The sequence below is a fragment of the Juglans regia genome, chromosome 8 (assembly GCF_001411555.2).
Source record: "Juglans regia cultivar Chandler chromosome 8, Walnut 2.0, whole genome shotgun sequence".
Taxonomy (NCBI): domain Eukaryota; kingdom Viridiplantae; phylum Streptophyta; class Magnoliopsida; order Fagales; family Juglandaceae; genus Juglans; species Juglans regia.
The window spans coordinates 25,052,790-25,080,723 of record NC_049908.1 but is presented as its reverse complement, the minus strand read 5'-3'; the positions used below and the strand labels follow the sequence as shown (position 1 = coordinate 25,080,723).

The 27,934-nt window shown below is 34.2% G+C and overlaps 2 protein-coding genes across 2 annotated transcripts; one reads left to right on the top strand and one right to left on the bottom strand.

Moving 5' to 3' along the window:
* Positions 1-2,096: 2,096 nt before the first annotated feature.
* Positions 2,097-4,516, bottom strand: LOC109013795 (epoxide hydrolase A-like). Its single transcript, XM_035693637.1, has 4 exons — positions 4,066-4,516; positions 3,800-3,982; positions 3,451-3,692; positions 2,097-2,461 (listed from the first exon to the last, which is right to left on the bottom strand). Exons 1-4 carry the CDS (start codon positions 4,360-4,362, stop codon positions 2,212-2,214), a joined length of 972 nt encoding a protein of 323 aa, XP_035549530.1. The 5' UTR covers positions 4,363-4,516; the 3' UTR covers positions 2,097-2,211.
* Positions 4,517-24,897: 20,381 nt separating this feature from the next.
* LOC108982808 (uridine kinase-like protein 1, chloroplastic) lies at positions 24,898-26,550 on the top strand. Its single transcript, XM_035692834.1, has 5 exons — positions 24,898-25,168; positions 25,659-25,750; positions 25,840-25,909; positions 26,028-26,146; positions 26,494-26,550. The coding sequence occupies exons 1-5, from the start codon at positions 24,967-24,969 to the stop codon at positions 26,548-26,550; spliced, it is 540 nt and encodes a 179-aa protein (XP_035548727.1). The 5' UTR covers positions 24,898-24,966.
* The last annotated feature ends 1,384 nt before the right edge of the window (positions 26,551-27,934 follow it).

The following is a 27,934-nucleotide window of genomic DNA, read 5'->3' as shown; positions in this document are numbered from 1 at the left end:
ATCTAGGCCAAGAGACTTTTACCCTTAACAGGACCAGTAAACTAATTAATGGTTTCTAGATTTTGAAAGAGGCTAAATGCTAAGATAACATAAGGTAACTTTTGGGTAATCAAGATTGTATTAAACCAAAATAAGAGTCAAAGAAGGGTAGAGGACCCCAACAAAAATCTCATTATAGGAGATGCAATGCAAAAAGATTAAAAAAAAAAATCAGTAAGTTGGATCTAGGCCTATGTTCCCTAGACTTTGCCAAGGAGTGGAATGCTGAAATAAGTATAAATTGATTATGTATGTTCATTGAGTTTGGTATCAAACATGGAAGGCTAAAATGCCATAAATTGATTTTAAGTTTAGTGTGTGTTATATATGAAGTAATTCTCCTAGAAATGACATGTGAAAGGGAAGACTTTGGCTACTAAAAGAAAGGATCAAGTTTCCATCCTTACTTCCATTACTCTTATGTTGATTTTATGGGAGTTATGGCTAGTTAGGAATGACCATTGAAACATAGATTGGTTTATTGTTTGCAAATGAGAAAGGTGGTTTTTTAATTAGATCCAGCAGTCTTAGTTCATTGGCTTTAGAACTTGTTCTCAAATGATTAATATCATTGTAAAACTTGCAAACAATCCTTATGTGCAACAACAAAAGGAGTTATATATGAAAGGGATTACAATGAATAACTAAGACACATGGTGATTTTCTATATATCAAATGAAGGGCTTCAACATACAAGAAAGCAAGAATAGGGGCATGCAAAACTCCGGCATTGGCTCCTCACCAACTTTGCACCAACAGAGTTGGAGCTACAACAAAATGGAGGTGGGGTTCGATTTTTTTACAAAATCTCATCAGAGTTGGAGGAAGAGACAGTGATTTTTTCTGACCGACTCCAACTTACCAAATCTAACTTTGCCTTTGATCCATTGACTCCAACCAATTTAGGGTTGCTACCCACTCTATATGGGCAGATCGAAACACTTTCCGCCCCCAGCCTTGCTTGGGTTGGATGGCCATATGCCACACTGCCACCCGCCTTGCCCTACAGAAACTCTATTCGTCCTTATCATGTAGGCGGGTGGACGTAGGGCTAGAAGTGTATGAATTTAGTCACCAGAAGGTAATAACTCAAATTGGAGACGAGCTACAAAAAGTAAAACCAAAAAAATTGGTTTTAAAAACTTATAAACATGAAAAGGGGGAAGTGGAAGAGGGAGCTCCTAGCTCCTTCACGGCTAGGAAAATGGGTAAAATGAGAGAGTTTTAACCAAGAGATGATTTTTAGGAGAGAGATAGAGGAAAGGTGAAAAAACAAACTTCCTATAAAGAGAAATGCTATGTGTCCTGTTGGGTTCTCTTGATGGTGAGTCCCGATGGCTGTTTTTTTCTTTAACTCAATGATTAAGAAAGTATTTTTTTAAAGATGTTGTGATTTTTTTAAATATATATTTAAAAATTTTTAAAAAATACACGAGAAAAAATATATATACTAGCGGTAGAACCCATCGGGAGGCTACAGCGATGGCTTTAGAAGGACTCTTCTATAAAATGGTTTCCTCTTTCTTTTACAGGTTTCCTCTTTCTCTTATAGTGAGAAGTGAGAACGCTATTATCTTCCTTTCAGCAAGACTTCTAGTTGCCTTTGTTGTTTTACTTTTGGTCTTTTTTACTTCTTTTCTTTTAGTAGAACAATGTTACAATTTTATAAAAATAAAAATTACAATGTTTTTATAATTACAATCTTTTTATGATTATGTTATAATTTTGTTTTAAATGAAGAACAATATTATTATTTAATAAAAATGCATTCCATTCCAAATAAAATTATAAAAATGATTATTATCACATTATTGTTAAAGGCCGGCAGATCACATCACTTCTATATTGATCGCTATTAAAATTAATAGAAATATTAATATGTGGTCTGAATTTGTTCTTTTATTTTGACAGTTCATATATTTTATTTTATTTATTTTATTTATTGATTAAAGAAGTAATTTTTAGTATATTGATATATTTTTTTATTTAAAAAAAAAATCTAAAATTTCTAGGCAGCACGCCCAATGACCATTGCAGAGCGACAGCCTTAGCACTACTGTAAAATTAAACCAACTTTGAAATAAGCATTCATAAGAAATGACTCATTTAACATGGAATTATCACCACAACAGAAGTTTTAAGTCACAATCAACCTAAAGAAAAACCATCAAATTAATCCACTGAAAATTTGCGCAGGAAGGACAGAATTTCATGGGAGACTTGTTCAGCTTTCTCTTCATGAAGAAAATGATGACCATCTAGAATAACAACTTCTAGGTCAGGGACAAGGCTCTTGAAAACATCTCCTTCCACATATTCCTTCATGCCAATAGTTTCAAAACCAATGTCTTTGTCACCAACAATGAACTTTGTAGGAACTTTTATTTTTGATCCTTGCCATGGTGCAAGATACTCCCAATTCCTGTTGTCATTTCATAAGGAACATAGTAAAGAAAATGAAAGAAATAAAAACTTTGGCCTAATTTTGTACGAAGACCCAACCAATGCCAATTTTACTACCGCCGCCTTTTTTTTTATACAATGGGGGAGGGGGTTTCGAACCCATGTTCTCCAAATATTTGGAGAATGACAGTATGCCATCAGGTCATCAGACTCTTGGCTTACTAGCGACTTCAATCAGTCATGAAAAATTTTGGACTAAGCCTCACACTCTGCATATCCATTTAAAAATATATCATTTTACCTTTTTACTCACTTAATGAAAATGATTATAAATATGTTCATAAGTAAAATAGGATAAAAAGGTAAAATGACATATTTTTAAGTGGGTGTGCAAGGTATGAGACTTATGGGTAGCACTGCTCATCAGTCATCAGTCATATGTCTGACGTTAGTGATATGTCAAAAATCTAAAAATTCTTGTAATAAGATTAGCATTTTCATAAAATACTTTTACAGCTGTTTTTCCCTATAGTCTTGGGCAACACTATTTTAATGGTGGATGTGGTTTGATCAAGCTCTTGGGTTTGAATATTGAGAAACTTGCAAAAAGTATTTCAGTCAAAGATGAGTTTGAACACACACACACATACACATTTTGTAGGGGTGTGTGCATCTGGGTTTTGTGAGACTCAACACAACTCAAAACCAAGGTGCTCGTCAGAACCTGGCCCCCTAGTGACAGAAAAACTAATCCCAAAAAAAAAACAAAAAGTAGATATGGAGATAAGGTTTGATGTATCTTTCACAGCAGACGTGTAAAGAGTTTTGTGTATATCCTTGTCCCTTTCTGGGATTAATTAATTCTAATTTGGACATGGCAAAGTTTTATGCAGTCGTAAGCTTTAGATTCAAGGAAGCTACCTATCAATGACCAAAGGCTTTTGAAGATTAAAATTGGACCCAAGAAAAAACAAAAAACGAGGACAGAAAAATCATGGCTAAACTTACAAATCCATGGCACGGTAGTAATTGAGAGGACCAGTAAAACCAGATTCAAGAAATGTGTCTGCATAGACCTGGAGTTCCTCCTCTGTAATCCATGGCGGCAGATATGAAGGAGTCTCCAGGTAATCAATGATCTCCATTCCCGGAGGAGCTACCAAATTATCTGTGTTGACTATAAGCAAGAACTTCTTCATCACCGTCAAATAATCGTACCTTGCAAATGCTTTCTCTGCTCTTCCTGGTTCCTTATCAACCAACCAACAAAAGCTCCAATTAAATAGTCAATATTCACAAGCAAGTTGTTTTGATCACAGATGGACTTTTACATTAATATAGAGGAGTGAGGGAGAACCTGGAACTGGAAGACATGGCTTCCTTCTCCAAACAATCTTCTGATCGAATCAACTGGTTTAGAATTTGGAGATCTTGGGAAGTATGGGACATTTAAAGTGACTAGTCCCTTGACTCTGTCAGGTCTGAAAAGGCTTAGATGCCATCCAGCAATGGCTCCCCAGTCAGCTCCCACCACAAACGCCTTTCTCACATCCCAAAAGCATAACAGTCAGAAATCAGAATCCCCATGACTAAACATTCAAACAAAAGTTATGAACAAAGTACCTGTTGTTCACCAAAATGGTCAAGAAGGCCGATGAGATCTCCAACAACGTGTAGAAAAGTGTAGGAGTTGGGGCTGAGAGGAGAGTCAGAATCTCCATAGCCTCTCAAATCGGGAGCAACCGCATGGTAACCATGGTTAGCCAAGTGGGTTATCTGGTGGCGCCAAGAATACCAGATTTCTGGGAAGCCATGAAGCAGCAGAACAAGGGGTCCTGTCCCTTGCTCTGCTATGTGAATCCATAGCCCGTTGGTTTTGATCCTTTGGTGGTTCACCTCGCTCATGATCACCCCGCTCATGGTTCCCCAACTCTTCTCAAAGTTCACAAAAACAGAGAGAGAGAGAGAGAGATCAATGGTTTTCACTGTATAAATTCTATGCGAATTGCATCATTATACGGGAAGTGAAACATAATTTCCAGGTACGACAAAGATGTGAAGAGACGAGAAGTTTGACTTTAAACTCTGGCATACGTTTGTTTTTAAATTAAAATAAAAGTTAAAAATTATATAAAATATTATCATAATATATTATTTTAATATTATTTTTATTTTAAAATTTTAAAATATTAAATTATTTAATTTATTTATGTGAGAATTTAAAAAAATTTTAATATTTAGATGAGATGAATTAAAAAATTTTATAAAAATAAACCAAATCTTAAGGAAAGTTTATTATCAACTAATTTATAATCCAAAAGCTTTTTGTTACTAAAAAAGAGTATTTAGATTTTGTTCTTTTAAGGCCTCAACTACATAGTGAGATAAGATAAGATGATTTTAAATAAAAATTAAAAATTGAATAAAATATTATTAGAATATTATTTTTTAATATTATTATTACTTTATATTTGAAAAAGTTGAATTATTTATTATATTTTGTGTGAAAATTTAAAAAAATTATAATGATAAAATGAGATGAGATAAAACCGTTTCTATATCCAAACGGCGCCTAAATATTGCTAGTAAATAATATGGTTTAGTAAATGGGTATTACGTATGTAGTGTTTACATTAATGAGAAAGTTACAATTAGTTAATTAAACCTAATGACAAAACAACATAGTTGTTTTTTTTTAAGAAAGAAATAAAACATATGATAAAACGACGTGTTTTATCAACGAATTATATATATGTATATAATTATTATTTTGGACTGGACTAGTATGAGTGGGTTGGGGTTGTGGTGGGCTGTGGGCTTGGGCCCAGATCGCCCCCACATGATGCAGGCTAGCCCAGATGGGATTGGGGCAGTGGACAACAGGGTGGCAGGAGGCGGTGCCCGCCTAATCCTAGTCGTGTACACTCCAGAGGCGCTGCCTAATGAATGAAACCTTTCGTGCTTCAAAATTTCAAGCTAAAATTCAATCTATAAGTAGACGTCCTTGTAGTTTTTCTCGTAAACCCACTTCAAGTAAATCGAATCATTATTTGGATTTTCCAAAAAAAAGGTTTGGAAAACGAGGCAGAGTTTGCCGAGTATAATGATAAGAGTCATAAATGAGAAAAGGAAATAAGCTATAAAATGAACTTGTTTTTTTTTTTTTTGTATGCAAGGACTTTTTTCAATTGTATAAAAGTGAACTTTGCATTTGGGGGTTTAAGCAGGTGACTAAGTCGTTTGCAGAATATAAAATAAATAATTAAATTTATCTTTTCTCATCACTCTAAATTTTTAAAATAAGTAGTGATTTTACGTAATATCAAAAAAGAAGTTTTGATTTCGAATCTTAACTCTATACTCTATTTTATTGAAATAAGTATTCTATGTATTGAGTTCATTCATTGAAAAAAAGTTTGATCCACACATAAACTAAAGAAGATAGATTGGGTATATGAGAAAAAAAGTTGAGAATTTGGACCTCCCAAATTCACCCCACAGGATCCACCATTTGCGGAATATCAAGAAAAACAGAGAAATAATAACAACATAGAATTTACAAGAAAAACTTTCCAAATAAAGAAAAACCATCAGACCTAGAGAAGAAAATACACTAGGTGAAAATTGTTACAATCACACAATTTTTCTTTTCACCCCAAATGACACCTACAAAGCTCCTCCACTAGCAAAACTTTAACTCTCACATCTTTCATTTTTACAAAAAAAAGGCCAACAAAGAATTTTTCCTAGAGTCACATATTACTAATTAAACTTATGATTTAGTGTACTTTATCAAGGAAACTAAGCCCCCGTATAAAGGTCATGAGTCTTGCCCCTTACTCTTCTCCCACCAATGTGGGATTCAAAATGAGCAGATTCAACAATCTTCACCTTGCGACTTTGGCTGATCCCACAGCCACGCTCCACTGCAATAAAGATCTTCATAGCTTTCGCTATCATGCTCCACCATAAAAGCATACCACTCAGAATAAATCAATTCCAACCATTTCAATTTCGGCCCATGTTGAAAATAATCTTGCTGAAAAATTACGGTTCAACTTCCATGTTTGGCATTCTTGAAAATTCACGTCGATGCGAAGTTCATCAGCCATCGACATGAATTTCCACTACACAGCCTGCATCAATGCCAAACCAATGCCTGTGTGCAAACTTATGGACCAGCTAACATTAACACATCCTCTATCATGGCAACTTTGGAATTTCATGCCATGAAGATGTACATGTCCCTTTTGAAATCTTCTTCTATGGAGAGAGAGACACAACGTTAGCTTCATTACCAATATCTTTATTTACTGACTTGGAGCCACTTGCCGAACCTGCTCCATGTATTGGTTGTTTCACCAGTCGCTAGTATCACTGCTGACTTGGGTTGGTCTACCTTTCAACGCCTTGTGTACAAATTTCTCCACCTCAAATCTGATAGAATTTGAAGCCCTACCTCCTGATATTACTTTGATAAATTTTCTCGTAGAAATAAACAGTGCTCACTAAGTAAGTTCTCAAGAAAGATCTCATTTCCTAGACAGAACTTCAAGGTTCACAAGAAATATTAGAGAGTCACAATGGACCATTTTAAATTTCCAATCTCCTAGACAAAACCTCCTTAGACATTAAATATCCACACTATCACACCAAAGCTTCACCTCACCAAAAGAACCTAGGCTCTGATACCACTTGTTGGGAATTTGGACCTCCCAAATTCACTCCCCAGGATCCACCATTTATAGAAATATCAAGAAAAACAGAGAAATAATAACAATACAAAAATTTACATGGCAAACCCCCCAATTGAAGAAAAACCACCAGACCCAAAGAAGAAAATACACTATGTGAAAAATTATTACAATCACACAATTTTCTCCTCACCCCAAATGACACTCACAAAGCTTCCCCACTAGCAAAACTTCAACTCTCACATCTTCCCTATTTACAAAAAAAAAAAGGTCAACAGAGGATTTTTCCTAGAGTCACATATTGCTAATTAAGGTTATGACTTGGTGTACTTTATCAAGGAAACTAGACCCCCTTATAAAGGCCATGAGCCTTGCCCCTCACTCTTCTCCTACCAATGTGGGATTCAAAGGAGCAAACCCAACAAAAAATGCAACAGTTGAAAGTTTCGGCTATACACCGATGGGTTCAACAGTCGGTCTGATCGGTTCAAGGAACCAGTGCCAGAGTTAGAGTAAGAATGGGTAATGGCTCCAAATTACAAAGGAGTGAAGGCATTGAGAGTGAAATTCTCTGTAATGATCATTGCAACAATCACACAAACAATATTTGGCAATGATTGTTTCATAATCAAATGTACAAAATTTTCTTTCTAATTAAGTTGGCGAAGGAAACTCACATATGAAAAATGATAAATGTCTAAGTAAAAATATTGTCATGTGTCCTTTTATATATATAAAAAAAAAATTCTAAGTAAAAAATAATTAAAAAAGTGATGGTCCAACTAGGGTTAGTCCAATGGATCTTGATTGGGTTCAAGTGTCAATGGTCGGCAATTCGAAGATAGTCGTTGCGCTCACAGCATGAAAGGTGATATTGACATCTAAATATAACTGAGAACGGCAAGTATTTCATTTTATTTCATTTCTATTGCGAGAATATTGTAAGAATATAGGGCATTAAAGTTTGACGTTTCTTATCAACATGGGATTGCACAAGTAGCGTTCCCTTTCCCAACTCTCTAATTAATTAATTGCCTTCCCTTCCCATCGGGCCATCAATCTTCAACTAATTAATATATTTTTTAATCTCTAGATATGTGTGCCGAACGTCGTTGGATTTGTGTCACATCTCTTGGTATCTTTTGTAACATTCTTGATCGAAAATATTTTAGGGTTGCACCGATGATAGTGCATTTTAGGGGTGCTACATGCACCATATGAGGCTGGGATGCCCCCATCCCGGCCTCGCATGGGCGGGGGCGGGGACAGACCCTTCATTCGTCCACTGCCACTCACGATTGTGAGTTGTTCCAGCCAAAAATAAAATACACAAAAAAAAAAAAATCCACAACAAATTTATAAAAACCATCTCAAATCCACAACAATACACATCAAAAACTAAAACTAGCAAAGAGAGAAGATGGGACGTGGGCCGCACCACCGGGGTGACTGTGAGAGGAAGAGAGGGCAACAATACACGATAGAGAGGAGCTACGGCGCACATAGAAGGGGGAGAGAGAGAGAGAGAGAGAGAGGTGATAGGAGGGGGAAGTGGAACCCTAAACCCCACCCCCAACATCATTTTGGCATTTTTTTTTAAATAATAAAAAAAAAAAGATTTCATTACCAATACAAAGTTGTTTTGGTAACGAAATATTTTTTTTATATAAGTGTGTGTGTGCGTGTGTATGTATATATTTCTAAACCCAGCCTGCCCTCGCCCCCGCCCCCGCCCCCACATGGGCGGATGGGGTTGCCCGCACCGATCAAGCGAGGGTGGGGTGGCGGGGCGCAGAGCCCCACTATCCACCCCTAGTGCATTTATGTTGTTTCTTTGGCATTTTTCAAAATTTTTTTTTCTTTTGTTTTATTTGGTGGCTCCAAAACAAAATCTTAAAGTCAAAAAGGCATTGGGGGCCATGAGTTTCCCCCAGCCCAAGCCTAAAGATTGAACAAATAATTTTCTTTTTTCTTTTTTTTTTCCTTTAAGTAAATGTGTTTATTAATGAAATTACCAAAATATCCCAGTATTTGAAGGTCTACCAATTCTATCAATTAATTAATTAATCAATATTCATGCAATTATTCAATTAGAACAATATTAACATAAAATAAATTAATTGCATAACACAAAATTTAGTAACGAAGGGAAACCATTTAAACAACTCTTTAAACGTAAGACCCTACGCGGCAGCATACCCAGAAACGTCAGTCCAATATTTGAAAATCTTTTACAAGCAAGTTACAATTACAAAATATTTATCAATTGACACTCTTACTTGACTAGACAAAAGATCCGTTTGTCTCTACCACAGTAGCAGCTAGAACCTCCGATAATTTTCAAATATTGACTTCTTTACTGGAATTTCAGTGGCTGAAACTATCACACTATCTGAACCTCGGATCACAATTACACTCTTTGAGAGAAACAATATGAAAATTCTCAAGGGGATCTTCTCACCAAAATAAACACTGGAAGGTGCTCTAAAAAAATCTCCAGGCTTGAATCTCTATTGTTCCTAATCAGTAGGACAATTTAAATATATCTCTGGAAGAAGTTTCCAAATCCCAGTTAAATTCTGTTGACGGATTGAATCTGTCATAACTGTTTTGCTAACAGTTAACTAACAACTGGAAATTATCTTCATAGCCTTGCAGCAGTTTCAAATTCAAACTCTTCAATAGATAAGATAAGAATCTTGAGACTCGGAATTACATGTTTTGACATATCTAAAACATTTAATTACAAACTCTAAACAAACTCAAAATATTTTATATTCAACAACTCACATAATTTTAACTCAAGATGATGTTTATCATCTTAGTCACCTAATGCTAACCAAACTCTTAAAATTCACATTTTCAATCTCCCCCGTTGACTAATTGATGACAAAACTAAGTACTTGTTGAATGTAACTTGAACCTATCAAAAACTTAGAAAACGTCACAAGAAAAATATAATTCCGAATACAAATGTAGCAACATAAAAATAGTGATTGGAGTTTTAAACAAACATCATAGTCATTTAACATTACAATCATGTCCAACAAAAGTACCAAATCTAACCAACAGCAGATCAGAAAGTTAAGATTGTACTTGTTACAAACCCAAGCAAAATGAAATTTTAGTTCTCCCCCTAATCTTAAAATTCTTTTTAAAAAATTCATTCAACTCCCCCTCATTAGCGCAGCTCCTCCAACTCCCCCTTTTTGTCACAAATTTGTCAACACTCACTCTTCCTCAACTCTCACTCTCACTCCTAAATATATGAGGTTTAGAAGAAATGCATAACTCAACCACAATGTTTGACGATTCACAATCCCAACAACCAAAAATCTAAACTGAAAACTCCAAAATCACACAAGAGATCAAACAATTCCAAATAGGTGAAAAATCGAAACCCTAGAAATAGAAGAGGGAAGATGATATGGCACTTACCGTGAAGGAGAAATGGGAAGAAAATGAAAGACACGATTTTGTGGGCACGGAAAGCACTAGGACACGAGAGAAGTGAGGAAATGTATTCGGCGTGAGCTCTAGAGACGTGAGACAGTAAGAGGAAATAACGGGAGAGATAAATGCGGGGGTAAATAACGTGAGGCACTGGAAGTCCTTCTCGAGTGGGACAATATTAAAATTGTATTTGAGGTGAGCTCTACATCATCACTCCTTGTGATCTTATCCTTGTTGCTAAGATAAAATTCAGATAATTCACATAGCTTCAAACTTATGGTGTTTATTTGTTGGCTTAACTCTTGGACTTGGTTTCCAAGGATTTTTACCTTCTTTTTTTATTTATTTTCACCTTCATGTTTCTATATCTTTCTCAGATTAAAGCAGTAAGATCTTATATGATTAGAAATACGACAATGATGACAAATATGCATAAATTTACCTACGTTCAGCTTCTTTGAAGTTGATTTTACATTGGGTTGGTCAGGATGATTTGAATTTGAAGAAGTTTCAGAGCATCCACAACTTGACTTCCTTTGACAAAAATAATACTCTTAAAGCTGGTGGCAGCGGATGATGAGACTTTAGTTTACGTTTGGATAATGAGTTGATATTAAATGATCTGTGAATAGTAGTAAAAAATAATGATAAAATATTAAATAGTAGTGAAAAGTAGGTAAAAAGTAATGATAAAATATTGAATAGTACTAGAGTGATCTATGTCTTGGGAAGTTGTATACCCCAACCCTATACGGTCACTACTGGCCTTTTGACTGCCTAGCATCTGTTCTAGTTTTTGAGTTGCAAATTTTTGTTGTTTTTCTTGAGAGCTCTTCAACTCATTGTCTAGGACATCCTTTTGAATCTTTAGCCTTGAAATCTCAATTTTAGAAATTTTGAATGCTTCTGAAAGATTATTCTTTTCATGTTCCACTGTTGTGAGTTTGTTGTACAGCTTCTTGTTAAGCTTTTTAAACTTAACAACTTCTTCACACAAATCTTTATAGGCATCTTGTATGCTTCACACATGATCAACATCTACAACAACTACCTCTGAGTCATCATTGTCAGTTCCACTTTCAGATTTAGCTAATACAACCTTCACGAATTCTTCAACAATAGTGGTGAATGCCATAAACAATCACTAAGTGTAAACTATCACTACAATGAAAAAGAATTTTCATATTATGAACTATCATAAGTATGACATTCAATGCTTTTTTCTGATTTTTCTTAAAGTTTGGGCACTCCACTCTAATGTGACCATAGCCTAAGCACTCATGACACTTAACTTTGTCCCTCTTATTTATTTTTCTTTGTTCTTATTTTCAATTTCACATTTCTTTATTGAAAAGTCCATAACTTGCTTTTGTTTTCCATTTTCTTTCTTAGGAAACAAAAACTTTATGAACTTCCTAGCAATGAGGGCTAGGTCCTTATTATTCAGATTTTCTTCATCAGAATAGTCATCTTGATCTTCTTTCACAGTTTTCGACGTAATGGACTTTCCCTTCTTTGTTTGTGAAGTGAGGACTCGTAAGTTTGCAAGAAACCGACCAGTTTTTTAACTTTGATTGCATCCAAGTCATTACTTTCCTCGATTGCTATGATTTTAGGACAAAATCTTTCAAGTAAGGATCTTAAGATCTTTCTCACGACCCTTGAATCTTGTACCTTTTCACCAATATTAAACCGGAAATTCACAATATCATTAAGTTTAGCATAAAAATTATTAAAGGTCTCATCTTCCAGCTTTTTGATCTTTTCAAATTTCAAGGTTAGCATTTGTAGTTTTAAATTTTTGGCAATCTTTGTGCCTCCATGTGTAACCTCCAAAATATCTCAAACTTCTTTGGCAATCTCGCACATGGAAATTCTTGAAAATTCTTCAGGAGAGACAACCATTAAAATGGCATTACATCCTTTGTTATTCTAATTGCAGTTATTGATCACATTTCTAGATGAAGTATCCAGTTTTGTTTCAGGCTTAATCCACATTTTTCCATTGAATGCACACTTTCATTTAGGTATTTGAGAAATGCTCTCATTCAAACTTTCCAATAAGCGTAGTTTTCTCCATTGAAATGTGGAGGGGCTGATAATGATGAAGACATAATCTACAGGGATACAGATCACACTCGAATGCTTGAACCGCTCTGATGCTAATTGAAATTACCCAAATACCCATGTATAGTAAAACTTTCAAAGGACTACCGATTCTATCAATTAACTAGTTAAACAATATTCATGCAATTATTCAACAAGAACATCATTAACAGGAAATAAATCAATTGCATAACAGAATTTGGTAACGAAGGGAAATCTTTTAAACAACTTTTTAAAGGTAAAACCCTACAAGGCAGCCTACCTAGAAACGTCAATCCACTATTTGAAAGTATTTTATAAGCAAGTTTCAATTATAAAATATTTATCAATTGACACTCTTACTCGACTAGACAAACGACATTTGTCACTACGACAGAGCTAGAACCTCTGACGATCTTCAAATATTGACTTCTCTGCTAGAATTAGGGGTGTAATCGGTTCGGTTTAGTCTAGTTTTGGACAAGATTTGGGACCGAACCGGTATGCACCGGTTTTGCATTTTCAAAAACCGATTCCGCATCGATTACCCCCTAAACCAATACTTCCGGTTTTATCAGTTCTTGTCCGATTCGGTCCGATTTTCTAGTTTTAATATACTATATTATATATTATGTAATATATATAATATTATAGTGATAATATATTGTAGTTTATTATAATATATATTATATTATAGACTATAATGATATATTATAGTATATTATAATATATAGTGATATAATAGTAGTATAACTATTAATACTCACTATATAGTATTAGTATAACTATTAATACAATAGACTATAGTGATATAAGATTTTAAATTTTAATATTATATTAATTATTAATTTATCATATAATACCAAACTATTTTATATATATTATATATTATATATAAAAATTATATACAATATAAAAAAATTATAATATATATATATAAACCGGTCCGATCCGGTTTTAGAAAAAGAAAAATTGGAACTAGACCAATTTTGACCGGTTTTAAGAAAAATAAAATTGATACCGGACCGAACCAAACTCGATACTGGATGAAACCCACCAGTTCGGTTCGGTCCGGTCCGGTCTGGTCTACCGATTTTTTTTTACATCCTTCGCTAGAACTCCAGTGGCTGAAACGATCACAGTATTTGAATCTGGGATCACAATCACACTGTATTTAAACCAAAGTATTATATGTATGTAGTATATTGAAAGAGATGTACAAATTGATTTAATTTCATTTGATCTATTAGATCTTCTTTATAATAAAAATAATTTTACAATCTAACGTACTATATAAAATTACGTTTGTATTTTTTTATATAATCCATTTGTAGATAAAGTATTTTTCTATTCAATCTAAAATGACGGTATGTATAAAAAAGATATACATTATCATCTACATATAAAGGAACGATATTGAGTGGCATGGTTGATGATGCCAATGACAATAAAAGTCAACTTCCCTCAAGTCCTTGATCTTTTCCTTCGTATAGCGTATAACCGATGTTACATTTTTAAGAACCTTAAACTAAGGCTAAACTTAGAGCCTCCGAAGCCAAAATTTAAATATTGTTGTTCTGTGCTTGATATCATTTGCTTGTCTTCATATAGCAGGCTGCTTTGTATGCTGAAAACATTTCTTTTGTTTTTTTTTAAGTTGAAATCAATAAGATTCTAGGTCCTATATAGCTATTACTTTTTATTTGAAATATGATGTATTTGCTTTTGTTTGTTTTTCCTCATTTTTCTTGTCCAACTTGGTTTGCTAAATATAGCATATTGTATTGTCCTTTTATAGTTTAAAGATGACTACCAACTTTTGATGCAGATCAAAGAGAGTGAGAAAGAACCATAAACAATTGGTCTTTTTTTTTTTTTTTTTTTGGGGTAAAGAGTCAAAATGGTTCAAAATGCATCCAAATCATCCTCTTATTCTCCATAGATCATCTAGGATCCAACCTAGATGTGATGGCTACAATTTAAACAAATGTGGTTCACTTACCATTGCTCTCCCTGCAACTTTTGCCTAAAACTAAAATTTGTTATTTTACCACTCACCATAGATACTAAAATTCATGACCACCTATTGACTCTTCTGTATAAATCATTCTTGTTCACTTGCAATGCTTGTGGGAAAGAAGGCAAGGGAATGTCTTACTTTTGTGTTGAATATTCATTTTTGGTTCATCTAGAATGTAGTTCACAACTTCATTCTGCTTCAAACTTTTTCCAAATGGAATACAAACCCTAGGGAGAATTTAGAAATGAAGACCCAATTGAGCTAACAAATATGATAAAATTTGAAGATCTTGAACTTAATGAATCCACCGACTCATTAGCTTATGTTTTCAAATAGACTAAGATGAGAGAGGACAACATTGAAGTAGCTATTGAAATCAAACATTTCAGCCATGAACATGACTTAAAGCTTATGAATGACCTTGAGATTAACGAGAAAATGTGATGGGTGTAAGTGGGCAATATATCGTCCATTTTATAGATGTTCTCAATGCAATTTTTTTCTTCACAATTCTTTTGCCCAATTGCCTAGAAAAAATAAATACTTTTGTCAAACCCACTTAGTCTCCTTTTAGAAGCACTACGTGCTAACAAGTGCTTTCGGTGCAATGCTTGCCAACTATTATGTAATGGTTTCAACTACAACTGTGACAAATGTGGGTACACCCTTGATGTCAAATGTCATTTGATCTCAGACATGATTACCCATGATGGTCATGAACACCAGCCTATTTTGCCCAGCCCATCATTTCAAAACTGTAACGATTATGATTATTTCAAAGCTATAACCTTTCATTATGCTGATTGTGAATTTACTTTGGATTTCAAATGTGCTACATTGCCAGGTAATATTTGTAGAATTATATAGAACGAAAATGGATATAGTTTCGGCAAAATGGTGACACTCTCATGAAAGCATTTCTTCCACAAATTGGTGATAAATAGATTATTTTTCAAGAGTTTTATTTGTGCACAAATAATCTTTATTTATAAACCATGAGGCAGTGATTGGCAAGGGGCACATTCATTGGTTGTGCCTTTTGACACTTCCTCAACCATTACTCCCATGAGAACCATCATTGTGGAGAGAGTGTATTCTAAGGGGTACACCTTTTGGTGTGACCACACTCCTTAAAATTACATTTCATACTTGATCACACAAAAAGGATGATGAATCCAATTGAGTATTTAACCTCAGTACCAATATTAAGTTTTCTACTACTCAACTCTCATATGCAAACTCCTGCAGATTGGCGTCAGAGTATGACAAGTCTTTATGTGCACATGATTTTATAATTATCTTATCTTACAGCACCATTTACCATATGTGCTCCCACTGATCACATATTAGAAGTGACTTCATTTCACTAAAACTTTAGAAAACGACATCAATTCTTCATGATTGGATCAATATTCCTGTCACAATTGATGGCTTCAGTCGAATACATAATACATGTATTGACTTGTGCTGAGTTTTCGTTAAGTACTTTCTCTAAAGACTATTTCTGAAATTTTTCGTAATCACCTTATCAGCGACTTTACAAATGATCAACCATTGATTTGGTTAATCAACCTGTACTAAGATTTTATTAAGTACTCACATTAAAGTCATTCATGAGATTTTTTTTAATTAAATTATCATTAACTTTACAAATGACCAAATATTTTATTTGGGTAAATTACCGTAACTCTATTTATCTAGGCATTCCCAGGATTTCCTGAGTTATGCATGTTGACCATGAGGTTACTTTACCTAGGTATCTCTCAACCTCATTCTAGTAACATGTTTTATAAATTTCTCCAGACACAATCCCTTAATCATTGGATCTGCTACTATCTCGATCGAGAAAATAAAATTAACTTTGACCTCACATATTTCCACTATATCCAAAATATAGTGATAATGCGCATCAATGTGTTTTCCTTTGGAACTTTGTGTTTAACTTTTTTTCAATGGGATGGCATACTGATTAGCACAAAATGCATTGATTGGTTCTATGGATATACCCAAATTTAAGTTTTCAATAAAGCGTTTCATTCACACCGCATTACTTATTGCAGTACTACAAGCAATATATTCTGCTTCTATAGTAGACTTAGCAACACGACATGTTTCTTACTCAACCAAGAAAATGTTATTCCACCATATAGAAATATATATCCACTTGTAGATTTTCTATTATCTACATCACTTCCAAAATCAGCATCACTATAGTCGATTAATTCCATATCACTGATCTCAAAGCACAATTTCATATTTTTTATGCCTTGTAAATACCTTAATATACATTTTTTTTGCTTGTCAATTTTTTTTTACTTGGATTGAATTGATATTTATTTATCAATCCTACTGCATAACAAATGTATGGTCTCGTACTTGTCATTATATACATGAGTATGCCCACAATTTGAGCATAAGAAACTTTAAGCATTTTACTTATTTCCTCATCTTTTAGGAATATACTCTTATTTAAAATATGACATTTGCAAACAGGTTTACTTAAAGGTTTACAATTTTACATACCAAATATTTAAAGTACTTTTCTAATCTAGTTTTCAAGAGAAAATTGACCTTGGATGTGAAATGGAGTTTTAAAAAACTCTCTCTCGAGAACTCTCAGCTTAGGGTGCTCTCTCCATAACTGGAGTCATGCAGCTTCAGTTCTATTTATAGCAAGTTTTGAAGACGGTTCTTTAACCTAGTCAAAGTTGAATCTTTGGTCATTCGCTCGAGCAAGTGTCATGCGAGCTGTTAAGTGAAGGTTTCGATTGAGCGTCGCTCGAGCGACGAGTCTAGCACATGTCGAGTAAACTCTTTACCTGATCATGACTCGAGCAAAAATTCGAGCAAATTCTCTATCTGAGTTTCACTCAAATGACCAGTCGAGCGAGTGTTGAGCGGATGCATCTTTTCATCAATTTTCTTCAACCTTTCATCATGTGAGTTTCATTAAAGAGAATTACAACTCAATTGAATCTGGTTTGTCATACGCATATGCCAACATACTCATTTTACATTAAAAACTTTAAATTATAGTTTGTTCATTAACAAGTTGTTAGCCCCATGCTTTGAAAAGCATTTCATTTCATTCCAACAAATAACTTGTGGTTTCATGAAATTATTTTTTGAAAATGAGTTTGCTGACAAAACTGAGGCGTTTACAGTTTACTGTTCATTACAATCTGACAAATAAGATGGATAGAAAGGGAAAAAGCTTAATCAACAAAAAAAATGCAACAAACTACAATATATGTCTCAGTTTATAGCACTTATCAAATTTATATTATAAAGATGGACAGAAGGTATGGCGTTTATTCTTGCTCATACTTCACAGTATGGGATAGTTTTCTTAATTTTTTCCAAGTACGTGCTACACCTCCCCATATTGTGAAGTATCGACAATATGAACAACCTTTATGTCTTTGTTATATTGTTGAACATGACTCTGGAAAATATGATATATGTATAGAATAACAAAATCCAAAGCATTGGTTCTAATATTGTGCCGATTTCTATTTTTTAGCTCATCCTAAATGCATTTTTGGAGAATTCCCCTTGATCATTTATGGGAGGACTTGTACATCTGAAATGCACAACCATTCCTCACATTGGTACAAAAGGATGTCACCAGATGTAGTGCGTGGGGCGAAACTTCGACCAACGCAGACTTGACTTTTGAATGTGCCAAAGTGTAAGTTTTATATTCATAGACGATGCTTGCGTAAAATTACTATTTATCTCAAAAGCTTAACATGATGAGAAGATATAAATTTGATTGTTTATAATCATCTTCACAGCTTAGATAAGTTAGAGAATGGCATGATATCTATCACTAAAGAGGAAGATGAGCTATCTTAAAACTGTTTGTTAGCCGCAAATTTAATTCTTGTTAAATGTATTTCTTGAATATCCCATTTATCATTCTTTATTATCAATAAAAAAAGAATGTTTATATAAATACATTTGTTTTCTAAGCATTTTATATTTGGCATGATATCTATCATTGAAGAAAAAGATGAGCCATCTTAAAATTGTTCATTTCTATAATTCTTAATTGCTAATGAACCTTCTAAAAATTGGTCATTTTTATAATTCTTTATTATCAATAAAAAAGAAAATTTTTCTAAGCATTTTCTGTGTTGCAATAATAGTGAAATGATGGCCAACGCAAAATGCTTAGGTGCTGTTTGGATAGTGAATTGAGATGAAATGAGTTGAGATGAAAGTTAAAAGTTAAATAAAATATTATTAAAATATTAATTTTTAATAATATTATTATTTTAAAATTTAAAAAAGTTGAATTGTTTATTATATTTTATGTGAAAATTTAAAAAAATTATAATTATGAGTGAAATGATGGCCAACACAAAATGCTTAGGTGTTGTTTGGATAGTGAATTGAGATGAAATGAGTTGAGATGAAAGTTAAACGTTAAATAAAATATTGTTAAAATATTAATTTTTAATAATATTATTATTTTAAAATTTAAAAAAGTTGAATTGTTTATTATATTTTATGTGAAAATTTAAAAAAATTATAATTATGAGATAAAATTTTCACTATCCAAATTCATTTAAAAGTGTGGGTGTCCAGCTAGGGTCAGTCCAAGGGATGTTGGTTAGGGTGGGAGTTACATCCGACCATATTCTTAACATCCAAACAAACGAGGCCTAAGTGAGAAGAACTGCGTAACCAAACGGAGCCACAGAACAGGCCAGATGATAGCTCAAGAACCTAACCAACAGGGCTGGCATAGGGTTCCAACACCTTATTGCCTTAACTCTGGTTACAGGCACGCGTTGTTGAGCCCGGTCACAGCTTATCTCTCTTGTGAGCTTACAAAGCATTAAATGTGGAGGTTTCTTATCGATGTGGGATTGCGCATGTAGAGTTCCCTTTCCCAACTCCCATACAAAATGAGTTTTTAATCGATTGCCTTTTCATCCCATCATCCTCTTCATATATGTGAGTCCTGAACCATCATTAGAGTTGACTTTGGAGTTCAGGTAATTTTCTTCAATTTTTATTTTATTTTATGGGAAATCATATCATGAAAAATCACTACTACATTTATAAATAAATTACATAAAAATAATCTTACAAATTGACGTGAATTCATCTTATCCGTTAAATTTATTTTATTATAATAATAATTTTACAATCTGACGAATCACATCAAGTCATGTCAGTTTATAGAATTATTTTTGTGTAACCACTTTGTAGCTAGAGTATTGATCAAATTTTGGATTTGTCTTACGTCTGTTGCTTTCTTTTGTAACGTTCTTCATCCAAGTAAAAATCTTTTTGTTTCAATTGGTGGAGTTTCCCTCAAGTTTCAACTAATGCTATTTTTATGTAATACCAAAATGTCGGTTTGTTGTAATTATTGTTAATTTTATTTCAAAAATCTTTGTTTAACGGAATGAAGCTCATGATTGCAGACACAGGGCCACATACTTGTGACCTCCAATTAGCTGGTCCATCATGGAGGCAAGTGTTGCACTTGATTTTTCAATTTTACCTACTATTTACGTCAACTGCATTTTCACGTCCCGTTGCGTTTGCTTTTATTTGTATGGGAGTAGTGGTAATGCGGTACAGATTGCTTGAACACCAAGCATATGAAAAAATGTCTGAGACTAGCTAGTGCCTTCTATGTGTATTTCTGAATTTGGGTGTTTGGGTTTCTTTATAGTTTGATGAGAGCATTGCTCGGATTTATTGTACATATGCAATGCACCTTTTGTAGATACGTACGTCAATTTGTTGAATTCAACATCTCTATCATACGTAATTTCACAAGAAAAAAAGTGGTTCTATGTGTGGGCATGTAGTAGCCAAAGTTGGGGAGTGTTTAATACGCCTCGTCTTCTCTCTTTGCTCACAATACCTAGAAATGTATGGGGCTTTGGTCTTGGGGTATCACTTTATTCAAAATTTAAGGTTCAACATCTCATGGATGTAAACAATCATTTAGGGTCATACCCTCTGGTGAAAAGTCAACAATTTAACCAGTTTCATGTAAAGAAACTTTCGAGGGTGTTGTGCACAGAACTGGGGTTTATTCTATAGGAGTGGACTCGAAGGGCTGCCTTGGAGAGGTTCCTCGACATTAAAAAAAATAAAAAAATAAAAAAAAGTTAGTTGGTTCATTAACATTTTGTTAGTCTCACTCTTTAAAAAGCATTTCATTTCAACAAATGACTTGTGGTTTTATGAAATTACTTGTTGAAAATGAGTTTGCAGACGAAAATGAGGCGTTTACAAGCATTTGATAAAATTGCATGGTAATGGTGCAAGCAAGGCAGTCCTCACATGTATAGCTATATGCTTGGGCAGAGGAAGAAAGCTTTCTCTAAATCCAATGAAGAGTAGAATGGCAGCAAAGTTCTTTAGTTTGATTCTCATTGTATTTTCTGAGTTTTTTGGGTGGGAAATATAATTCTATTTTTAAAAACGGTTTTGGATAGCTATTCAATTAAGAAAAATGCTATCCATTAGTCTTCTACTCATCATCCCCCTGATGTTAAAAAGCCTATAAAGATCACTTTCTTCCATTAATACTTCTGCATTAATAAAAATATGTTATTTAAATATAAGTAATTATATATGTATGTAGTATATTAAATATAGAAGGGACAACATGTAGTACAAGTTGTGATTGTGTTAGCATAATTTCAATAAAATGATAAATTTGTGTGTATTGCAAAATGAACCGATATGATAATATTCTTTTAGACAATTTCTTATTTAAATAAAGAGTACTGCTAGTGTGCCACCTAGCAGTGACTGCTGGCCGTGCCCTTGGACAAAATTTCCTTTTTAAATTATTTTTATTTTTCTTATTCATATTTTTTAATATTTTAAAAAAATATAAAACAAAATACAAATATACTAATAGTCACTTCTTTAATCAGTAAGTAAAAGAAAAAAAATGTCAAAAAAATTAAATTAAATATATGAGAGGTCAAAATGAGGGAGCAAAATGGGGCGGCATAGTTGTATTATTCTTTAATAAAAGATCAGTAATATTACCACTTATGATTTTTCATATTGTAAAAGCAATGCATAATCATCATTAATGGCATAAGTTTCGCTAATGACATATGATAACTATACTCTTATGGATGGAATAGTGAGAATAATAGGTGTGTTCAATACAACTTTAGCTTTTTTATATTTTGAGTTGCAGGGTCCTTATTATGGGAACAAAGTATAAAATGAACCGGGATTTTTTGGTTTTTTTTATTAATAAAAATACGTGTAATAAATTTATAAGATTTTTTTTTTCAAGCATATAAAAGGGGCCTTTGCATTTGAGACCAGTTAAAAGTGGCAATCCATGTTTGGAGGTAGTATACGTATAGTGTCAAGTCATAGGTATTAGATTTTATGAATCAATCCGAATACGACCCATTGAATTAAACGAGTCAAATTCTAAAATCCTAACACTACCTTTGTAAATAACATTTAATAATTCACTTCTCTTAGGTTAACTTGAGCACGACCCAACCTGAGCACGACCCATTTAACCCGTTTTATCTGCTTAACTGGTTTCATGTAAATGGGTTTAGTTAACCAGTATATTTATTTTTAACCCAATTAGTCTAATTCCATATATAACACTAGAACAACTATATAAATCAATATTCAAACCAATGATATATAAGAAAATTAATATTTCATAAAATAAAAGTGCTTATTAACAAAAGAAAACTTAAGAGTTTAATATATCAAGTAGTCAAACACTAATATTAATATTACATCCCATTAATAAAACATGGCATATAGAACTAAACATTTATGAATTTTGTAAATATATTTTTTATTCATGTTATACAGGCTGACTGTGGGTTGACCCGTTTATTAATCGTGTTTTATTATATCAACCCATTTTGACCTAAACTCATTTATATCAAACTCAAATTTACATATTTTATATCATGTTCGTAATAGACTTACAGATTTGTTATATATTTCCATCCCTAATTTGTGTGCATGTTTGTTTCCTGGGGCACAAATGAAAATGCCGTTGGAAGTTCATTTTAAACTTCATCGCCTATTAGAGCATTGGCATTCTTCAAAGTTTGATGAATTTGGCTTTAAAATTACTGCATTGGATTCACCATATTTCAAAATCTGAAACTATGAGCTACAGTGTATCTCATTTCATCTTCAAATTTGAAGATTTGCTATTCATCTCTCTCAGTATTATTTTATTGGCAAAACCATATCTTTCGCCTGCATTCTCATTGCTTTCTCCCCCTTTCTTCCTCTCCCAACAGCTAGAAATCCCCTTTCTCTTCCTCTCCCTTTCTTCTCGATTCCCAAGTTCCCTTTCTTCCTCTCCGTTTCTTCCCTCCATTTCCTTTCCCTTTTTTTTCACCAAGCTATCTATTCCCTTTGCCGTGAGTCACCAGTTCACCTTTGTCTGATGAAATTAAACCTCCATTAATTGCTAAAGATTCAAACCTCTGGTACGTATGGTCCTAGCGTTGTTATGCCCCAGGGAATAAATTGAGAAATTCGCGAGGAGAATCATCACGTACACCATCAGAGTGGGAGTGTGAGAAAAGACCTATTGAAATAACCACATGAACGAAGCGTCCATCTCTCTCTGAACCCAAGCGAGAATCTCCTGTAGGTTTTCGTTTTCCTACCGAGTGTTTCAGGTCCTGTAGGTCTTTGTTTCATTTATTATGATGTTTCTCATTCTCACTTTGCCTTGGGTCGTGCTTGCTAGAATCAGTTAGTGACAATGTGTCTGATACCTGCTTCACTAATATTTATTTTGGTTACAATGTTTCTAGCTATATGGTAAAAGCTGTCTCAAAAGAAAAAAAAAAATGAATAACTTATCCCCTCTTCTAGAGAAAACTTAACATCACAAATGCATTTTTTCTATACCTATTAGTAAAATATTATTGTGGTTTGCTTCAAATTTATAAACATACATCTGATACTTTATAGGACTTATTTATTATGTTTTGTACAGTATTTTTGGCTGTTACGAGGCATTCTGGAAGGAAGTTGATTATGTGAAGCATTTATGGAAGAACAGGTAAGAGCTGAAGGTTGAAGATGCTGGTATTGCAGCTTTATTTGGGTTGGAATGCTTTGCATGGTTTTGTGCAGGGAGATTGTGGGCAGGGGTTTTACAATCATTGGTTACCATGTCTAAGAATGACAACTGTTTTTAGGGGTTTGAATGTGTAAGCTTCTCTTTTCATTTGAGTCACGGGAACCTTGAACCAAATTTTTGTTCTAAAAAACTTTTGAAGTTTGGAAATCAGTGGGAATTTCTCTGGAACCTTTAATAATCCATGAATTTGAAGTAACTACTTCCTGTGTACCTTTTTGTTTCATTTGTTATCTATGTTGGAAGCAACTACTACTCATGAATGAAAATACTACAAATTTGTATTAATTTACTGATTTACTACTCCAACATCAGTAACTATATTTAAATGTTCGAGTGTCTTCTGTGATTGATACACTTGAAAGTAGAATCCATTTTGGTGTGATGAGACAATTCGGCTACTACAATCCACTCATTTTTTAAGTAGGCAATTTGGATGAGCTTTTACTTTAATTTTTATACAATATCACAACATTTTCTCCAAAATTTTGTGTCTGACATTTTGTAAATATTTACCTGTTATATTCCTGCAATGACTATGGTTATTTTAATGGAAAACAATTAGTTCAATCGTCTAGGGGAAGCGCCGCGTAAGCGGCTGCCGATGTGGCAACATTGACAAAACGCACCGTTTTTATTTGAATTTGAATTGTTTCCTCATCCTCATGTTTCAGACCAATCTTGTTTCCCTCTCTGCGATTTTTCTTCCTCCCGACTTCCCTCCCTCTCTGCTCCTCACCAGGCCTCTTTCTTTGTCCCCTCGAAGCCACGTCCCTCCACTCAAAGCCGCCACTTACGGCCTCCCTTAGTGTCGAGATTGAAAGTCTAAGACCACCCACATGAACGAAGCCTTTGATTCCTCCTTCCCTCAGCCACGTCTCCTACCGAAGGTAGCAATCCCTTTGTCATCCTCCCTTCGTCTTCATCTTTTGAGAAGAGCCCCTTCCCCTTCATCCCGAAAAACCCTAACTTCGTCGTTTCCCTTCATTCTGAAAAATCCTAACTTTCCTCCGGCTAGGGATGGTAAACAATAGAAAATTTTGCCTAAAAATAAAAAAAACAAGTACAAGTAATGCTGTAAGAGTCCCGCAAAGGAACGGAACTGCGACTCCTGTACTCAGTTGAGAGCAACCATGCCGGAGGAAACGACTTCAATCGACTACATTATGGAGGCGGCTTCCGGTCCCCACTTCTTCGGCCTCCGCCTCGACGGCCTCTTGTCCTCTTCACCGGCCTCTTCATCTTCTTCTCTTGCTCAAAGGTCCTCCGCCTCTGCTTCCAGTTTATCACCCCTAGCCGCCGATTCCAACTTCCCCAAACAGCCCTTCGTCATCGGTAACTAACTGAATCACATTTTGAAATAACTTTTCTTTTACATTATTATACTAATTCTCGCTTCTTCGTAGATTTTCGGAAGTTTTTTTAACTTATGTTTTACTAATACTTACAGTTGGAAAGTTATTTTTTCAATATTAATCCAACTTTCAGCCTTCATTTTTTTTTTCTTTTCCCTTAGATCTTGGGATGGACGAAGTATTCGAATATAAATGCTCGAGTTTGTAAAGGAATTTATCCGTAGCATTGTTCTTTTTTTTGCTCTAGGGTTTATTACCTTCTCCCTCCATTTTTTTTTTTTTTTTATAATTAATAAGAATCTTTATTCCCAAGAATAGGCAAAGCTCAAGTATACAGTACGTATATAAAGGAAACCTTCTCCCTCCATTTTATGCAACCCCTCAATTCGTTTGTTTATTTTTTTCATTCTTATTCTTTTTCCTTTAATTTTCACTAAATTATTATTTATTGTTTTGGCAATTTTGGGTAGGGGTCTCGGGAGGTACAGCTTCGGGTAAGACCACAGTGTGTGACATGATCATCCAACAGCTCCATGATCACCGTGTGGTCCTTGTCAACCAGGTTAGTGGCACGGCTTTCTGTTCTTTCCATTTTCACTAGACCGTTATCTTATTGAATTTAAAGGTTTATTGGATATGGCAATGTTGTAGGATTTGTTTTACCGAGGTTTGATATCTGAAGAATCTGAACTCGTGCATGAATATAACTTTGATCATCCTGGTAAACTTTGTGGTTACAAAATCTTTCATGTGGATTTATGTTGTTTGGCGTTGTTTTTCTGTAGGGATCATTTTGAAAACAAGTTTTTTTTAAAGAAAATATATTGATTGTTTCGCAGAGGCTTTTGACACTGAGCAGCTTCTGGATTGCATTCAGAAGCTCAAATCTGGGCAATCTTACCAAGTTCCAATTTATGACTTTAAGATTCATCGCCGTTGCTCAGATAGTTTCCGGCAGGTACTCCCTTGAAAGTGTTTTCTACCCGTAGCTTTTACTTTTCAATTGTTGAGAGCTTGGAGAGTCAACATAGGTCCAACTGAAGGAACATCGGGTTTTAGGTCTATTATTAACCTTTAGAAAGATATGGAAATAATTTTTCAAAAATCGCCAACAAGCATGGGCCAGTCTGACCTCAGCTTGATGAATGGTACTGAAGTTTGAGCTTCAATAGAGTTCTCCTTATGCTTCATATTATTATAGCTCTTAAGTTTCACTGGCTTTCTTGTTACAATGGCCCCTGCTATATTGTTATCAAAACCATGTATAGTTTTTTAAGAGAACTTTTTTCTCCCTCTCTTAATCAGTTATGGTATTCAAGGAACACTGGTGCTGATTGGGAAATTCACATACTGATTGTTTAAGGTGTCCAGTCACGGGTCTATTACTTTTCAGTGACTTTCTTGGGCTCAAAAGTCTTAAACATTGCTTTGATTCCATTATTCTGTCTTTGCTAGGGAAGAACTTATATCTATTGTAGATCCGACTCTCATCTTCCAGCATGTGGTTCCTAATGCTGTGCACATTATGTGCCTCATGGGCAATTCACCTTGTTGAATAGTATTTTTTCTTTTTGAAAAATAAGATGTTAAAGAATTTTTTATTTGTTATTTAGCAGTGGTGAAAGCATGGAAAGCGCAATGCGTGCCTGCTGTAAGGGAATTAAAATTGGAAAAATTTTAATTCACCGTGATGGAGATAATGGAAAGCAGGTAAAAGTTGTTATTTTGTACTAGAAATTATTTGCTTGAGCTGGAGCTGAAGCTAGAGCTCAAGTTTCTATTCTTTGAGGATTGGACATAACTAATTTTAACAGTAATTCTGCTAACCAAGAAATTGAACTACTCATACAAAAAGGTGTTCCAGAATCCCACATCATATTTCTAAAACTCATCGATGTCGAAAGGAGGGAGATTCAGCTCCGTAAAATAGTAGATGAGATCGAGAAGAGAGAGATGGTGCTATCCAGTAGAAATGAGGAGGTTCGAAAAAATGAGTTGGTCCATCTTGAGAGAGAAGCTCCCCTAAGGCGTTCACGCATGCTACCCCGGCTGTATTGGAATTTTGTGATAGTTGTTTGTTGTTACTTGGTGAATTGGTAGTGGCTTAGAAAATTGATTTGTATATTATTACCATCACCTGGCAAATGAACTCTCAATGTACACGTATATTGCATATTTGGGACCTTCCAAAAGACAGTTTGTATGTATATTATTGCTTTATTCCCAAGTGGGGCTTTTTGAGTCTGATCTATTCTCCTAGATATTAAATTAATTTTATTGTTTTAAGTTTTTCATGCAGTGCTAGCATGGTGTCCCTAACTAAAGTTACTTGCATTTTCCTGCCATGGTACATATCATTGCACTGGTGCTACAAACGGGTTGGTCATTATGATTGATTTTGCTATAGTTCAGCCATAAGGACTTGTTTAATAAAATTGTGAGTATCATCCTCTTTGAAAGTCCTGTATATTTTTAGTAAGATCACATTGATACAAGAGCATAAGCAGGTAATGTCATCACCTTCAAAACAAACTTATTCAATCAAGAGATTAAAACTTGTGAGTGACTTTCTCACATACACAAAGCAGCCAAAATTATAGGACTAATTAGTGATAACCAACTCACGTCCATGAAAATGCACGTCCTGCAGTTCAATATTGCAGCAAATTACAAAAGATCATAAGCCATGTAGAATAGGCAAAGTGGGAAAAATCAACCGAAATTAACTACCTAACAATTCTCAAAA

Coding starts and splice junctions, on each gene's coding strand:
- LOC109013795 (XM_035693637.1), bottom strand. CDS start 4,362: ATGAGCGGGGTGATCATGAGCGAGGTGAACCACCAAAGGATCAAAACC. Junction 3,983..4,065: donor ACCATTTTGGTGAACAACAG/GTACTTTGTTCA, acceptor GATGTGAGAAAG/GCGTTTGTGGTGGGAGCTGA. Junction 3,693..3,799: donor GCCATGTCTTCCAGTTCCAG/GTTCTCCCTCAC, acceptor TTGGTTGATAAG/GAACCAGGAAGAGCAGAGAA.
- LOC108982808 (XM_035692834.1), top strand. CDS start 24,967: ATGCCGGAGGAAACGACTTCAATCGACTACATTATGGAGGCGGCTTCC. Junction 25,910..26,027: donor ATATAACTTTGATCATCCTG/GTAAACTTTGTG, acceptor ATTGTTTCGCAG/AGGCTTTTGACACTGAGCAG. Junction 26,147..26,493: donor GCTCAGATAGTTTCCGGCAG/GTACTCCCTTGA, acceptor TCTCTTAATCAG/TTATGGTATTCAAGGAACAC.